Here is a 16,709-nt window from a genome sequence, read left to right as displayed (position 1 = left end):
CGCTGGTCGACGTCGCCCGTTGATTTGGCACGGCTGCTCACAAGTCGAACACCGTGAAATACTGGAATGCTGGAGGGAATCGAAAATCCCTGCAACCGAAGGGACAGCTACAACCCGATTTACGTTCAGTTCATTCAAACGAAGGAAATCCACGCTGAACCTTTAGTTTCCGTTTTCCTTCCTACAAGCGCAACCATGGATTCGTATGCTCAATTTTGGCTTCCTCGGTTGTGCCATTTTTTAGCATCTCTTGAATCTGTTTATGGGCCTCCTCCCGCAGATGGAGCGGCAGTGGACGGAAACCGTGAGGTCGAAAGCGTTCTGACGACAGCGGAATTTCGTGTTCATTCCACCGGCAGAAGCCAAACGGATCGCCCGTGGAGAGTTCGGAATAATCCTCGACCACGGACTGTACTGACGACACGTTACAAGACGGAAGCTTCCGGGCATGCGGCATGCTCACGGAAATGCTTAGGTAACCTTCAAACCTGATTGTGCCATACCTTTTCACCAGTTTTCCCTGCTTTAGTTCAGCCACCGAGCCTGTGCTCTTGAGATCTACCCCCGATATTATCCGCTCCATTTCCGGGCCGATCGGGAGCAAGTGCTGCATGGGCTTGTCGCCGTATTGAGTTCATCGACAATCTGCCAATTTTCAGTCGATATCCACCCAGTGCTCTCACGGCTAATGCGCACGGTCTGAATTTGGCTTGGTTTCCTCTCTGCCTCAGCGATACCACTGCACAACTCCCTCCTCCCGTCTATCTCGATAACGGACTGTATGGTAGCCTGGTTCATTGCTAATTGCAACCCACCCAAAAAAGAGGAGTAATCCAAAGTTTTATTATGGACGGGTGGTCATGTATGATGGCTTTGATTCTTCCAAAGGTCGGGCATGCCACACTCCGCGATTCCATCTTCATGGCTGCGAGCTGTTCGGCGAGTTAGTCCATTTCTGTCTGCAGGTCCTCCACTGTTGAATCATCCCTGTTCTCCTGCGACGGCAACGTGGCTAATGGTGCCTCAAGCAATTCCTCTGCCAGATGCACCAGGTGCTCTACACTCAACCGGCCAGTTGCTCTCGCCGACCGCGACTGGGCACGAAGCGTGGGCCTCACAACTTCGACGAACTGGCCAAACAGTAACTGCTGGCGCGACATTCCATCCAGTCCCAGCAGGGTTCGATCCAGCGACTGCTGCATGCCGGTAAAAAATGATGTCGGGTAACCTCCCGGCTCCATCCTGGCTTGAACTGACCCATAGCCTCCTGGCGGTCGGCCGGTTTGTCGAATGCTGCGGCGAGAGCTCCCTTTACAGTGGCTTAGTCCATCTTCCGAGGTCTCCTTCTGGCCTAATCCAGGGCTGTCTTTTTCCGGCCTTTGAGGGGGGTCTTCCGCGCCGCCAACTTACCTCGGTTGGCCTCCCGTCCAGCAGACCCCGCAACTACTTGGAAGTCCTCCAGAAAGATCCGAACACTCCATTCTTAAAGGGTTGTGGCCATGGGAACTCCATCCTTATCCTGGACACAGCACCAAAGAAAAAAGGATGCCTTCGTTGAGGAGTTATTCATCGGAAAACACCAACCGAAAGGAATATTGGACAGGGAAGCAGAACGTCTTGTGTATGAGAACGGAATATCCGTCTTCTTCTCAAAAGCGTCTTTCTGAACTATCCTGGGTACTCTTTGACTATCACTCAAATGTTAACGAATGCTAAAAAGCAACTCCACGAATTCCGTAATAGATCTCACTTTTCAGGAGACGCGAAGCTGGTTTACTAGAAGACTTACTCGCACGCTTCATCAGTAGCATTCACGGTTACATGATCTACCACACGATCTCCTCCCAGACGGAGTTGGTTGTGTTTCAGGAGCAGAGGCGCTAATTTTTATATGTATGCGCCATTTGGTGCATGCCATTGCAGGAGCAGACGACAAGCTGTCTGGAGCTTCACTATACAGTCTGAAATATACAGGTGGGAAAACGCGGAAATCATTAATACATAGTAATGGTAGTCTTTCTTCTCCGACCCCCGCCACTGTCCTTCCTCCGCTGGATGCAGATTTCATCTTCCGAAATGTATTGGGTGGTCACTTCCTGAAACTATCAGACAACCTCTTAATCATTGTTGATGTCAGCAGATAGAGTAAGGCTGTAATGCACCCGTAAATCATCTATATGCCCACATTTAATGATTCTAACCGTTAGTTTCACGGATTCACGGACTGATACACAGGATCGAGGCTTTCGCCCAAGTTTCCCGGGTCGCTTTTGTTCTTGTCGGTCAATGGCTTTCGTTCACCCGAAAGGCACAAGTGAAAAAAGGGTGCAGCACTGCTCTTTATTTTCTCAGCGCGGGGCAGTTTGCTTGCCAGCGCGAGGATTCGCATAAATAAGTGTCTAACAGTGCTTCAAACTGGGTTCTAGAAGGAGCGTGGACAAACGTCGGAGGAAGCTACTACCCGAAATGTGAATAGTCAACCAATCGTATTTGACTCCGGGACCATCGCCGTTTGACATGTTCACGGGTTGTGTGTGATTTTATAATTATTAACTGAATCACAAGGGTGTAATGGAAAATGGTGCTAATTTGATGGTTTTACCCAGGAGCAGTAAAGTAGTCGGTGGTTACACGAAGTGATGAAAGTATTCAATAGTTAGGTTCCATTGAATATGAAGAGACTGCTGCATTCGGTACCTATCTGGAATGAGAGAACACTGGACACCGAGACGAGTCTAGGTACGGGACAATAAGCGGAGGAGATAACAGGCGGAAAAACTCTGGTTTTCTTCGAAGAATTCAATAATGAACGCTGAAGGGCAAAACACTGTTGATACCACACATCAGATGAGTTCAAGGGCTGATTTGAAGTGTACTTCCAGGACGAATTCCATACCACCCCTGAGTTTGGTGAAGGTGTACTTAGTAGACGAAAAAATATTCGAACAAACAAACAAATTTTAAGAAAGCCACCCCATTAACCTACGTCGCTGCATCTCTGACCTACTTAAGGCAACTAATACCATGTTCCTCCCAGCTAGGTCCCTGCCCTGGACTACTCTATCCGCTTCGTTTAACGAGTGGTGCATCATCTCGCCCAACCCTAACCAACGTAAAACAATCAAAAGTCAGAAGTCCTCGTACCTGAGAACGGATGATACACCTCGCAACCCATTCAGCTCACACACAACAGCGCGGTATGCCACTGTTTGGCTCGATAACTCACACTCCGACTTCCCAAAAATAACCCCGGTGATTCTCTGCAGCTTCACCATAAAACATCTTTCTTAGATTCCTGCTACCATCTATCCGCTTTGCTAATCCCTACACTTCGTTATCCCCACTTACGCTTTTTGTGACTCTGACCAAGAGCCCAACAGTCCGAGGCCATGGGGCCTCAGCGGTGCTTTTGGGTTTTAGTTCAACATGACCGGTTGGATGGCGCCAACTCTGCTGCTTCACTGGATCTGATGTTCTAGCTCCTCATTTTAAACCGTTACACCTTTCTTGTCATGGAAGCCACTTGTTCTGCCGTCTCTCCTTGTTTTATGCCCACCGCCTTCAAACCCTAACGATCCGATCTTGCACGATATTCTACCCAAAAGCGCACAGTAACTGTGCTACCTTGCCCGTGCTGGTTTAGCGGTCAACATACCTACATCGGATAATGCCCATTCCGTATGACGCCATCCATTTCCCAACCCCCTTGTGCCCTCATGGCTCCCGTTAGATGATATATGCAGTTTCGACCGGATGCACTCACCGATCCGCCTACAACTGATCGTAACGAACCAACCTTAGAAGACACCCTGCACTCTTCTAACCTCAGAGTATCAAATACTGCGGTCACCTTCGTTCTTTCTGCAACTGAAGACTGAGGTCACTCCAGTTTTCTGGACGTCGACAAAGCTACAGACAAAGGGCTGCATCGGAGACATGGATGAAATTTCCAACGTGCTTGCTCCTAAAGATCATTCGGAGCGTTCATCGTGAACAAATATCGGAACATGAAGTTGAGCTTATCAGCCTAACTACCACCTCAGAAACTTCGATTGTTTGTTGGACGATATGACCGGCAACCTTGGCAGGGCTTTACCGGTAGATGCGTGGTAACTTTCTCACACTGAAATCATTGGCTGAATTGTCTATCTGAACAGATAATGCAAAGCCCGTTGCTTGGAAGGATTTCTGAGAAAAAACCTTCCAGACAGCCTTTTAGCCCTCTCTATACCTAGTCTGATGCAATATCAACAAATGTTTTCATCTTCCTTACTGCCTCAGCCCCTTTTTTGAAACCAAGAACAATATCCTTTACTAAATTCCTTCTCCACTGGAGCTAGTGCTTCTTTTTGACCCACTGCACCCTTCTCACTCACCCAAACCAAACTTTATCTCTGGTTCTACCCCAACAATTAAACAAGTGTATTCGTCTTATTTTGGAGCTACATTGGGAGCCATATTTTTAGGGTATAAGCCGCTATTTTTCTCCACCGCAAATAATTTAATTCGTTAACCTGACTCACTTTCCATGAGTTTGGCCACTGTCTGTTCTGTTCACCGTCAACTAAAGTTAACAGCATATTTCTATTTGACTCAAATAGGTCGACTTCATTGGATGTTAACACCAAGTGTTGCAAACACTGCGTTTCCTGGCCTACCTTATGCACGCCAGCTGTCTTACACCAATTAGTGATTTATTTAGCATGCTGTGTTGTTGCACTTACCCGGCCTTCTGCCCTCCCTTGTTGAACTAGGCTTTTTCAATGCTTAAACCCCACAGCATCAACCGTCTTGGGTCTACCTCTAAATACAGCGCCCGATACTAATTACGCATTCCTTAGGCCTCCCGATTATCATGCCCCCTTATCTACCGACGCCATCAAGGCCGCCGCTAGTCTTCACTCAACCGCAGCAACCACCCTCCTAAACCGGGGGTTCGTTTCTCATGCACTGATTATCAGTTCTCGCTTGCGCGTTTGTAAACCAGTCCTGTTATAATTCCTTAATATCCAGTTATAATTTTGGAAACATTCAAAGCACAGGTTTGGGCATATCTGATAGGTCAGCGTTCCGCTCTTCTCCTCGCAGCACGACGAGGTTCCCATTTAACATGTCGTTTACCCCAACTCCTCATGGTTTATCTTTACCTCAATGGCCCTGCCTGAACTACCTGAACATGAAAACCATCAGGACTGATCCCCACGAAAAAATAACCTTCGACACGTCGTGAAAAAGAGCGTCACTGCTGAGGCACATCTATTTCCTGGTTTCTCCAAGCGGTTGACGAACCATGACTCCCCATCATCTGCCGTTTCAGTTCACCAAAATAGGTGGCTGGAATCCAAGTGACCCCATTCTCAACCCGACTGCTCTCTGAGGCTAGTCCACATAGCGCCAAAGATGATCTCAAACCGTTCGACGGTATTTGCATGCATCTCTTTTACTACCTTACATAGCGACATAGTTCCAGCACCTTTGTCTGGATATCGCGAGATTAAATCTCCAGCTTCGAACTGTAAATGTCATGACTGTCATCGTCTTCGTCGTCTTTCGGTAGCCTTGACTCGTGAGAATCATACAACACTAGAGCAATCGTTTAGTTGTAACCTTTTTCCGTGCCTAGCTGCTGTGCCACCAAAAAGATGCACAAGGGCTTAGGTACCTTCAGGCTGCCCAAGCCTATACAGTGGAAGTCGGGAGGCAGAGGCTTGGTTCGAACCACAATCTTTTCTATCAGTAAATTCGCACTCCAACAACTGAGCCATCTCGCCCCCACTCATGAGAAGCAAGCGAATTTTTTACTGAGTAGAGGCTTCATTGACCAGATCTTCGCACTCCGTCAGCTGTTAGAGCAGCGCAGTATTTACAAACGACCAAAAATCTGGGTATTCCTTGACTTTAAGGGTGCGCTTGTTTCTGTCGATCGGTCAGCGCTGTTAAGTACAATCGCTCGACAGGGTATGCCTCAGAAGCTTGCAAACATAATCCGATCCCCATATTAGCATAACTGTCGGCGGGTGGGAGTTCTGCTATGACTTCTCATCAAGTACCATAAAATCTATGGTCATTATACGGTGTTTTCTGCAGGGAAGTACGGAGGCGACTACCACTTTGTCTCTAAATAGAATCGAGCAATAAGTTTTTCTTTCCTCAAAAATATCCAATGGTTGTTAAACAGGCGCTTTGTTGTTCGACTTGAACCGTGATGATTAAACCGCTTATAATGTAGTAGGGTTTCGATGAGGGTTTATTTGGAAACACTCAATTCGTATACTATCAACAATCAGCACACGCAATACCATGTGGAAGATATCTGAGCTAACCGGAAAGTACATTTTTGTCGCAAATAATAATGGATTTTAGCCTAACGATCGCCCCCTAATCTGGATTAATTTTTATACTTGCCTGTTTTCTGAACATTTTTGGTCCGTTAGTTTCTTCGTCGGCCCGTCCGTCAGACCGTAAAGCATAGCGTCCTGTTGGGACTCAAGTTTCACACCAAATTTCAAGTGCCTGTGTGTAGTGTGACAAAGCACTCCCTAACTCCATGCGTTTTGACTGCGTCAAAACTAATTGACGGAGATAGAGAACTATTTGCTTGGTAGCACGGTAACCAATACCCACGCCATATAGAGTTGCATGGGCAATTTTTGCACACCACTACGAAATACAATGCTTGAGCAATGCGCCTTCGCTTCTGTCGCGCATCAGCGGTTTGCTGGATCGCCCGACCTTTCAGAATCTGTTATGTGATCGGTGCGTCAAGTTGTTTCTTGGGTCACCTTAAAGGAGTACGCAAACGCAAACAATAATTCCCTCTTTCCATGAGTTCGGCCGCTGTTTTGTCTGTTCACCGTCAACTAAAGTTAACAGCATATTTCTATTTGACTCAAATAGGTCGACTTCATTGGATGTTAACACCAAGTGTTGCAAACACTGCGTTTCCTGGCCTACCTTATGCACGCCAGCTGTCTTACACCAATTAGTGATTTATTTAGCATGCTGTGTTGTTGCACTTACCCGGCCTTCTGCCCTCCCTTGTTGAACTAGGCTTTTTCAATGCTTAAACCCCACAGCATCAACCGTCTTGGGTCTACCTCTAAATACAGCGCCCGATACTAATTACGCATTCCTTAGGCCTCCCGATTATCATGCCCCCTTATCTACCGACGCCATCAAGGCCGCCGCTAGTCTTCACTCAACCGCAGCAACCACCCTCCTAAACCGGGGGTTCGTTTCTCATGCACTGATTATCAGTTCTCGCTTGCGCGTTTGTAAACCAGTCCTGTTATAATTCCTTAATAGTTAGTTATAATTTTGGAAGCATTCAAAGCACAGGTTTGGGCATATCTGATAGGTCAGCGTTCCGCTCTTCTCCAAGCTACCACCACTCTTCCAATCTGATAGGTCAGCGTTCCGCTCTTCTCCAAGCTACCACTTTACACTCTTCCATGTCGCAGCACGACGAGGTTCCCATTTAACATGTCGTTTACCCCAACTCCTCATGGTTTATCTTTACCTCAATGGCCCTGCCTGAACTACCTGAACATGAAAACCATCAGGACTGATCCCCACGAAAAAATAACCTTCGACACGTCGTGAAAAAGAGCGTCACTGCTGAGGCACATCTATTTCCTGGTTTCTCCAAGCGGTTGACGAACCATGACTCCCCATCATCTGCCGTTTCAGTTCACCAAAATAGGTGGCTGGAATCCAAGTGACCCCATTCTCAACCCGACTGCTCTCTGAGGCTAGTCCACATAGCGCCAAAGATGATCTCAAACCGTTCGACGGTATTTGCATGCATCTCTTTTACTACCTTACATAGCGACATAGTTCCAGCACCTTTGTCTGGATATCGCGAGATTAAATCTCCAGCTTCGAACTGTAAATGTCATGACTGTCATCGTCTTCGTCGTCTTTCGGTAGCCTTGACTCGTGAGAATCATACAACACTAGAGCAATCGTTTAGTTGTAACCTTTTTCCGTGCCTAGCTGCTGTGCCACCAAAAAGATGCACAAGGGCTTAGGTACCTTCAGGCTGCCCAAGCTTAGACAGTGGAAGTCGGGAGGCAGAGGCTTGGTTCGAACCACAATCTTTTCTATCAGTAAATTCGCACTCCAACCACTGAGCCATCTCGCCCCCACTCATGAGAAGCAAGCGAATTTTTTACTGAGTAGAGGCTTCATTGACCAGATCTTCGCACTCCGTCAGCTGTTAGAGCAGCGCAGTATTTACAAACGACCAAAAATCTGGGTATTCCTTGACTTTAAGGGTGCGCTTGTTTCTGTCGATCGGTCAGCGCTGTTAAGTACAATCGCTCGACAGGGTATGCCTCAGAAGCTTGCAAACATAATCCGATCCCCATATTAGCATAACTGTCGGCGGGTGGGAGTTCTGCTATGATTTCTCATCAAGTACCATAAAATCTATGGTCATTATACGGTGTTTTCTGCAGGGAAGTACGGAGGCGACTACCACTTTGTCTCTAAATAGAATCGAGCAATAAGTTTTTCTTTCCTCAAAAATATCCAATGGTTGTTAAACAGGCGCTTTGTTGTTCGACTTGAACCGTGATGATTAAACCGCTTATAATGTAGTAGGGTTTCGATGAGGGTTTATTTGGAAACACTCAATTCGTATACTATCAACAATCAGCACACGCAATACCATGTGGAAGATATCTGAGCTAACCGGAAAGTACATTTTTGTCGCAAATAATAATGGATTTTAGCCTAACGATCGCCCCCTAATCTGGATTAATTTTTATACTTGCCTGTTTTCTGAACATTTTTGGTCCGTTAGTTTCTTCGTCGGCCCGTCCGTCAGACCGTAAAGCATAGCGTCCTGTTGGGACTCAAGTTTCACACCAAATTTTAAGTGCCTGTGTGTAGTGTGACAAAGCACTCCCTAACTCCATGCGTTTTGACTGCGTCAAAACTAATTGACGGAGATAGAGAACTATTTGCTTGGTAGCACGGTAACCAATACCCACGCCATGCTTGAGCAATGCGCCTTCGCTTCTGTCGCGCGTCAGCGGTTTGCTGGATTGCCCGACCTTTCAGAATCTGTTATGTGATCGGTGCGTCAAGTTGTTTCTTGGGTCACCTTAAAGGAGTACGCAAACGCAAACAATAATAGATTTTTCCCGAATTTAACGGATTTTGATTCTAAATTGCTGCTACTGGATTTATGAATGAAATTCCCGGATGTCAAACCTTTTTGCATTTTAACGTTGCGCGACAGCAAAAATCAGAAGGCTTACTTCACACAAGGTAACCCAATAAGGCGCTGATGTCTTCGAACTCCCTGCAAACTATTACCTATTGTGTTGTTGCTACTCCTGTTCTCGAACGTAGAAATAGGGGCCAAAATTGGTACCCATTTATTCGCGTTGCAATTTTTACATTTTAATTATTATTTTCCGGGCATTTGACCTTGCAAACTCCTTCGAGACAAGAGTAACGACAGTTCTAGTCTTTGTGTTGAGGGTAAGTTGTCGTACAGTCCGCGTGGTGCATATGATAGACCTGTTGAATCTAAGTTGACCTTATGATAATTCCCCCATTCATCTGCTTACTCCGCCTATGTGCTTTTGATCTCCTTGTTTTGTTTATTCGTATCCGCCANACACTTGTGGAGTGACATTTGTGTCTGTGTGTAAATGCGCGCTGCTGACCTACTTACCCATGTGCGTTCATGCCTCGTTTGCTGAGCCTGCCTTGGCTAGTTTTTTCACGAGTTCCGTGTTATCGCACGTCCAATGAGAATCACGAGACCGTCGTCGGAAGGAACGACCGCAACCCACGCTACTGAGCCATCATTCCGCCCGCCGTTGTTTGGTGTGTGGACGTTGACACTGCCCTCTTCCGGTCAGTGACAGACCTGTGAACTTGTTGACGCTACGAACGTGAACAATTAAGGTTTGTTGTGCACGTTTGCTTACCCTTGTGCAAATAGTACCGTAGAATTACGAACCCAATTCTTCCTCTTGATATTCGGGATTGTCAAACCTACGCGTCACTCAAAGTTCCGTGTGCCGCAGACCATTGAAACACCCGAATTGAGTTCGCCAAAACTATAGGGTTTTCGAAGTTGCTATTTTAGTGGGAAGTTAGACTACTCAATTAGCACCTTCCCGTGACATCCTGCATGTAGCATTTTGTTAAAGTGAGCGAAATGTCAAGGTCATTGACCATCGCCGATTTGGATATTTTGTCGGTTTACGCGACATTGAACACGATATCGCACTTTAGCATATTATGGCGTTCTTCGGTGTTCCTAAAGAAGAAGAAACATCTTAAGAGTATTTAATGCAAATCTTCCCTATAGGATGAGTCGCAGGCGTTTGTTTGCTTTAGACACCTCAGATTTAACAAATGGGATATTTTCGTTTGGTGAACCTGCTCACAACGCATTTTCACCATGGGTCTCATATTCCATTAAGTGCAATAAAGTTAGATTGCAGCACAAACTTCAAGTGGCAGTGCGAGGGACATCTGTGGATGATTCCCTTTCCCAGATATGCATAGCTAGCTTGTAGATAATACGGTGTTACCAGATAGCTGTGGGCATCTTTCCTATTATAACTATGAAGTTCTATATGTGGTGACCACCAACCATGAAGCGGTCACCACGATGACGGTAGCCGTTGTCACTCACCTCGACTATCTGTTGCAGCTGCTGGATCCGTGTCTGTGTGCGACGCTAATTAAGGTTCCACACATATGCTCGGTAGCCCAACCCAATGAGCAACGACCGCCCCTTGTACTCGTATCTCTACTAGTTTTCACTCATCTCGAATACTTGTTGTAACCGCTAGGCCCGCGTTTATGTGCAACGTTGATAATGAGACTGCACCTATGCACAGTGACATAATGTGATGGTCAATGACGGTCTTGTGTACGGTTAACTATACGCGATCCCACTTGTCCTCGCTAGCTACAGTAAACATCATTGCACTCTGTATGTCGACCGGTAAAAATAAGGCCGCAGCTATGCGTGATAGCCACATTTGACAGCCTGTTGTACCCACAACTGTACTCGAGGTCATCTAACTTGGCTACTGATCGTACCTGTTGCGTCGATGTCCTTGTGCATACATACCTAATCTAATGGCGACCGATTAACCTAATACTCAAAACTGTACGCGGTACCGCCTACCTTGACTACTTATTGAAACTGCTAGGCCAGTGCCTATATGCAACGCTGTTTAGTAGGCCTCGGCTATGCGATGTATCCTGATTTAACTGCCAACGATGACCCGTCACACGCATAAATGTGCGCGCTCTCGCTTATGTCTGCTGCTTATATAATCGTAGAGAGCATGCAATCAGTGTTAAACACCGATCTTCATTGACGTACCTGCCTGCTACCTACAGTAATCACCAAACCAGTATCTATGCGGGCCGATAGAAACCAGGTTCCAACTATGCGTGACATCTTAACGACCAACGGCTGCCCATCATACTCGTAACCGCAGTTGATATCGCCTACCTTGGCTGCTTATCGTAATTGCAACACCTGAGTCTTTGTGCAACGCTTAGTTTAAAGCTGACGGTCTTTCATACTATACGCGACGCCGCTTATCTTCGCTACCTACGGTAGATATCAATCCAATATATATGCCGACCAGTAAAAACAAGGACTCAACTACGGGTGATAGCATAATCTGACAGCCTGTTATACTCACAACTGTACTCGAAGTTACCTAACTTGGCTATTTATCGTCATACTCATACTTACTCGATGCCGCTTATATTTGCTACCTTAAGTAAACATCGCAACTGTAGTCCACGTAACCTACTTGACTACCTATAGTAACTGCCAGGCCCGCACACATGCTCGTAGCTAACCATAATGCACCGGCAACACATAATAGACTAACCCAACGATCAACGGTGGTCATCGCCTGTCAAACTGCAATCACCACCCATTTTGATGGCGCGCTCCCAAATCCTACTCTTGATTGTGCCCCCTCAACCACTCCCTCCATTACCCGAAACAATGAGCTGTCGTTCACCTCGGCTACTTAGCGTAACTGCTATTCGCGACCCAGATAATGGGGCCTCACCTATGCACAGCAACGTAATACAATCGCCAACGACGGCGCTCCATACTCATAACTCCACGCGTTGATAATGCGCCCGCCATGAATTTACGAAAACACCATTGGCGAATTGCATTTTATTCATTGGCATCACTGATACAAGCTTAATTGGTAGTCGCTCCATTTTTCATGTTCTTAAGATCCACTTCACGGGACAAGGATTCTGAAACGGAAAATGGGCAAGCAATTAACCTTCTGGAACAGCACTTAAGCATCTGGATGTAATGGAATTTTATTTGTTTGCTTACCTAGTGGTTCATAATTCCCATTACCGTGATGAGGGATAAATGTATAGTCGTTGCGGATTGCCATGGGTTCATTGATTCGGCATTTGAGGCCTTCGAGTTACAATCACATGAATTCCTCGTCATCACGGGATTCGAAAGCGAGGTCTACAAAGCGTATGCTAAGAAATTAGGCCTCAAATTACCGGTCTCCATCAACTCCGAAATTGGACAAAACAGTTTTATTGCGACTTTCTTACGGGGCAGACTCCGCTCGTCCTCCATGGAACGATCAAGATCAACATCAAAGCAAGCTCTTTTAGCTGAACGGTAGGTAGACTGATCGGCAACTAATGGGAATAGTTTAATTTGTACATGTGCACTCACTTGGTGGACGCGCCCGAAGATTATCTCCACACAGCGGGCAGGGCTCATTGCCGCAGCAATAATGGTGATATGGAAGTCGATCACGTTGACACCATCAATCAGCAGGGTCAGTTGGCTGGCCACAGAGACCACAGGGAACAGCGTCGTTTGATATCGAACGCCACCGCGGTTGGTTGCGGTCGCCATCTAACACCAGAGGCTGGTTGTCCTGTGCACTAATTGCATTTTGACGCAACATCAGCTGGCTTGGGACAGTCAGACGCTTCACGCACACAGCAGCATTACGCAGTTTCAGCAGCTTCAGTTTGCCAACCAACCGATCAAGCTGCTTGTGCAGACGTCCGGGAAACGTCTAAAGAGTGCTATCTGCTGCGTTTGAGAAAAGCACAGGTGACTATATCTGCCACCCTCCGATTCCACCAGCAGCACGCGACCGCAGTCTCGAAACTTGGTTATGATGGACGACATGTCATCTAAGAAATCGACTGAAAGGTAACCAACGACCTACTTAACAATGGAGGTCAACATTTGACGCGATAGTTACGCACATCCTTGATAGTGAGTACCTTTCCAAAGTGGTCGGCGACGTATGCCGAATCTCCGATGACGGGGCACCGTATTTCAAAAGAACACTCCATTAATTCATCATTTGTCAGTCGCCGGTTGATGGGGAGCCTGTCAAAATTAAATTTGCTGTGTGGATAGTTGTGCTCCAGGTAGTAGGAAGTAGCCCTCAGGCAGTCATGGTACCGGCGAACGCTGAACCTTGCCGGACAATCAGTATGACGTGTGCTACAACTTACACACAACTTACTAGGTGCGACGAATTCCACGGCTTCTGCTTCGTCTGCAGGGATGTCTGCTGCAACGGTAGAAGGCTTTTTCATACAAAAGTAGCGAATTGCTGCTCTTTTTGGAGTTTATACGGACGAAAACAACAAAATGTTTCGTCTGCTACTCTTTCAAAGCGAATTGAAATGCATTGAATGAGAAAAAACTTTGAGCTAAATTCTCCACAAAATCATTCTACGCATTCACGTGCTCAGCAGTAGCAGCCACTTAAAATATGAATATCGCGGGCCTTGAATATCGTGGGTGTTGAGTAGATTTGAACAACTTTCAACAAAACTGCGGCCGTTTGGGCAGATCTCATACGCCCGAAAAATTACCATCAAATGTTAAAAACTTATGTTACAGTTTCCCTCTTTCGAACCACGGTTTCAGAGAAATTTTGAGTGTGCGTCTAGCCCACGGCTCTCCGTATCGGGAACCGCAACAAGACCAGACTGCCCTCCAAAGTATTGTAGTGAGACAGTCGCAAGGTGGTGTTGATGCCGCCGGTGGTGAAACACTATAAGTTTGTCACCTTTTGCAGAATAAGAGGATCCTCTGCGTTCAGACCATTCCGCTCCTCAAACCTGCTGACTGCCTCCATCCATTGTGAAATGAGCTGTTTCAGCTTGGCTGAGACACTTCAGCTTGCTTCACAAATCAATCCTTGTTCATGGCTTTCCTCCTCTCCTGCCACTGTCACGAGCGCTACAACTTCTGTCCCGTAAAACCGATATTCTTGGTGTGCAAGTGGAAGTGTCAAGCAATTTTTCTTTTCATGCTGAAGGAGGACTACCTCAGTTGGGTAACTGACGGAACTGCAGCCAGAGATACTAGACCATGCCAAGCGTCGGTCACCTCAGAAACCTTGGATATAGTTTATTCAATCTCACCGACACCAGCCTTTAGTCTTATACCAAGGCTTGTAACCATCTTTCTCCTTAACTTGCGAGTTGGGCTGAGACCCTCTGGAATCCAGTCTTAGTACAGATGGCGCAGAATCCAAGTAGACACATGCACCATTCATACTTCGGCTAGTACCATCGGGTGGTTCTTGTGTCTCCAGTTGTTGGGGCTTAGAAGTTATACCGTTGGTTGGTTTCTGCGGCCGCTTCGCTCTGGATGTGCGGCGCATCTTGTTTTCTGGACAAGAGCTATCAGTTTGACGTGAGTAACTGCCTTATTCAGATGTTCAGGCTCAACTTATGGATGCACCTCTCTGGCCCGTTATCTGCAAACAATAGCGAGAATGAAAGCAACCACCAATGAGGCATTTATAGAAACCTCTATGACTTCATTTAATGAAAGTAATTGGCATACCCAAGGACCCTAGTGCAATATGTTTTGATAGCCTCTATCCACGTGATGTCCTTTATCCGTCAAATGATGTCACAAACGGCGTTCAAGAATACACCAGTAGTGGTTCTTAGCGGGTTTACTCCAACATTATTATTGACACAATATATTCCTTCGACATTAAGATTTCACTCATGGTGAGAGTAAGGCCGCATGTGTTAAGGTGAGCCTTGAAAACTATCGTTCCCATCAAAGGAATCGTCCAGCTGCCTAGATGCGGTACCAACGGAAGAGGGCACCAGTGCTGGCATACTGCTAGATCGCCCGAACCTATACAGGAGCAGAGGAGATGCTGATATTGCGTTTGAACCACGGAGCTTCCGATCCGTGAGCAACTAGCTGTCTAAAACAATCTCGTCAAATCATCCACCAGAGGTGTGCAACGTGTATTAACACTCAAAACCAAGTCCAAAACATATATACAGTGGCTCGTATATGAAGTATGTGTGAAGACAACGTTCTGGAACCCCCGGCGCCTTCTGGATGCGAAGTTGGCAACCAACATTCGGCGGCTCCCGCATCATGATTGGCTGATGGGTCCAGGCTTCCGACCAATCAGAGTTCACATTGGTGCCGGGCTGGCGAGTGGGCCGATCTCTCAGTAATTCACGTGCGAGATGGACTTCTTAGCCGTAGCAGCGCCTAGCTGCGAGCGGTAAAGCGGTATGTTAGGTAATTCCGCCTAGCACTAGTACTCAAGTGATTTGCACTTGATTACTTGGTGATAAAGTCGTTGGCGCAACATATTAAACATATTAGTTCGATGTTGGTTAGTGAGCATATTGCGTGTACCAAACCACTGTCCACCCAAAAAGCGTTGTTTTTCGTTTCAAACCGTTGTTCATGAAATTTTTCCAGTGGATAGGTCATGAGGTATCAGCGTCAAATGGTAGTGGTTAAAGACTGTGACCCCACGGAGTGCTGTGGGACCTTTCAGCCTGGGACGCGCGCAGTCCTTCTTTTAGGTGATGAGGAACTTTGCGGCATATGGTACACAACCCACCCGAGACCGCTGGGATACACACGCTATCGTTTCTTGATCGGGCTGCCAACCTAGTTTTTGCCTATCGTAAGTTGGGGTTTTATTTGATGATGTTCGCAAAGGAAGTTGCGACAATCCTGCTTATTGCGTCTCACTTTGATATGATGCTCAGATGTGTTTATTGTAATGCTAATCGAAGATGTAAGCACATCATTCTTGATCTCTTTCTTTCAGAACATATGACATCACACTATTTAGTTACCCTTTCTTCCCCCCTTCCACTATATAATGAGGCTGTCTCCCCTCATGGTTGTATGGCGGTTGCGTGCTAGTATGCATTACCGATGTGTCCGCCGATGAGGTCCACCCTGTTTTGCTCGAATCTATAGACTCTGGCCGCCAACATTAGTCTGAGAGTTAGAAGGGAGTATGAGTGTTTTGCACTTGTGCGGCAGTGAAGCATCGGCGTTGAACACTGATGTCATGCTGTCGATGATGATGATGATGATGATGATGATGATGATGACACTTGTACCTAGAACATTCGCCACAATTTGACTTAACTACCACTTTCGGGTGAAGTGGGTGCAGTCAGGATTGGTAGCGACGCCAGCAGTAAGCTCTATCTATGGGAGGAGGACTAGTAAACGGAGGGTTCCTTGTGGTCATCAGTTACCACTGCCCGCACAAAAGGTTTAACGGAATCTATTTTCGACATCCAGCTGTTGTGAACTGTACTGTGTACAGCATTAGGTTGTTCATTCTTACGCATGTATCGCAGTCCATGGAGTGATAGCTGGGAGGTCGGTTTCATTGCGC

At 46.5% G+C, this 16,709-nt stretch overlaps 2 protein-coding genes across 2 annotated transcripts in view; one reads left to right on the top strand and one right to left on the bottom strand.

Annotated features, from left to right (window-relative positions):
• Window positions 1-16,709, top strand: part of T265_14769 (hypothetical protein) — a gene marked incomplete at both ends in the record, with an annotated part of 41,718 nt that overhangs the window by 16,083 nt on the left and 8,926 nt on the right. The gene's annotated exons all lie outside the window — the stretch shown is intronic.
• T265_09139 (hypothetical protein) lies at window positions 14,442-14,687 on the bottom strand (the record flags this gene model as incomplete). Its single annotated transcript, XM_009175136.1, has 1 exon — window positions 14,442-14,687. One exon carries the CDS (start codon window positions 14,685-14,687, stop codon window positions 14,442-14,444), a length of 246 nt encoding a protein of 81 aa, XP_009173400.1.

The sequence above is a fragment of the Opisthorchis viverrini genome, assembly GCF_000715545.1.
Source record: "Opisthorchis viverrini unplaced genomic scaffold opera_v5_259, whole genome shotgun sequence".
NCBI lineage: Eukaryota > Metazoa > Platyhelminthes > Trematoda > Opisthorchiida > Opisthorchiidae > Opisthorchis > Opisthorchis viverrini.
Note: the sequence above shows the minus strand (reverse complement) of the source record. Positions and strands in the feature narration are given on the sequence as shown.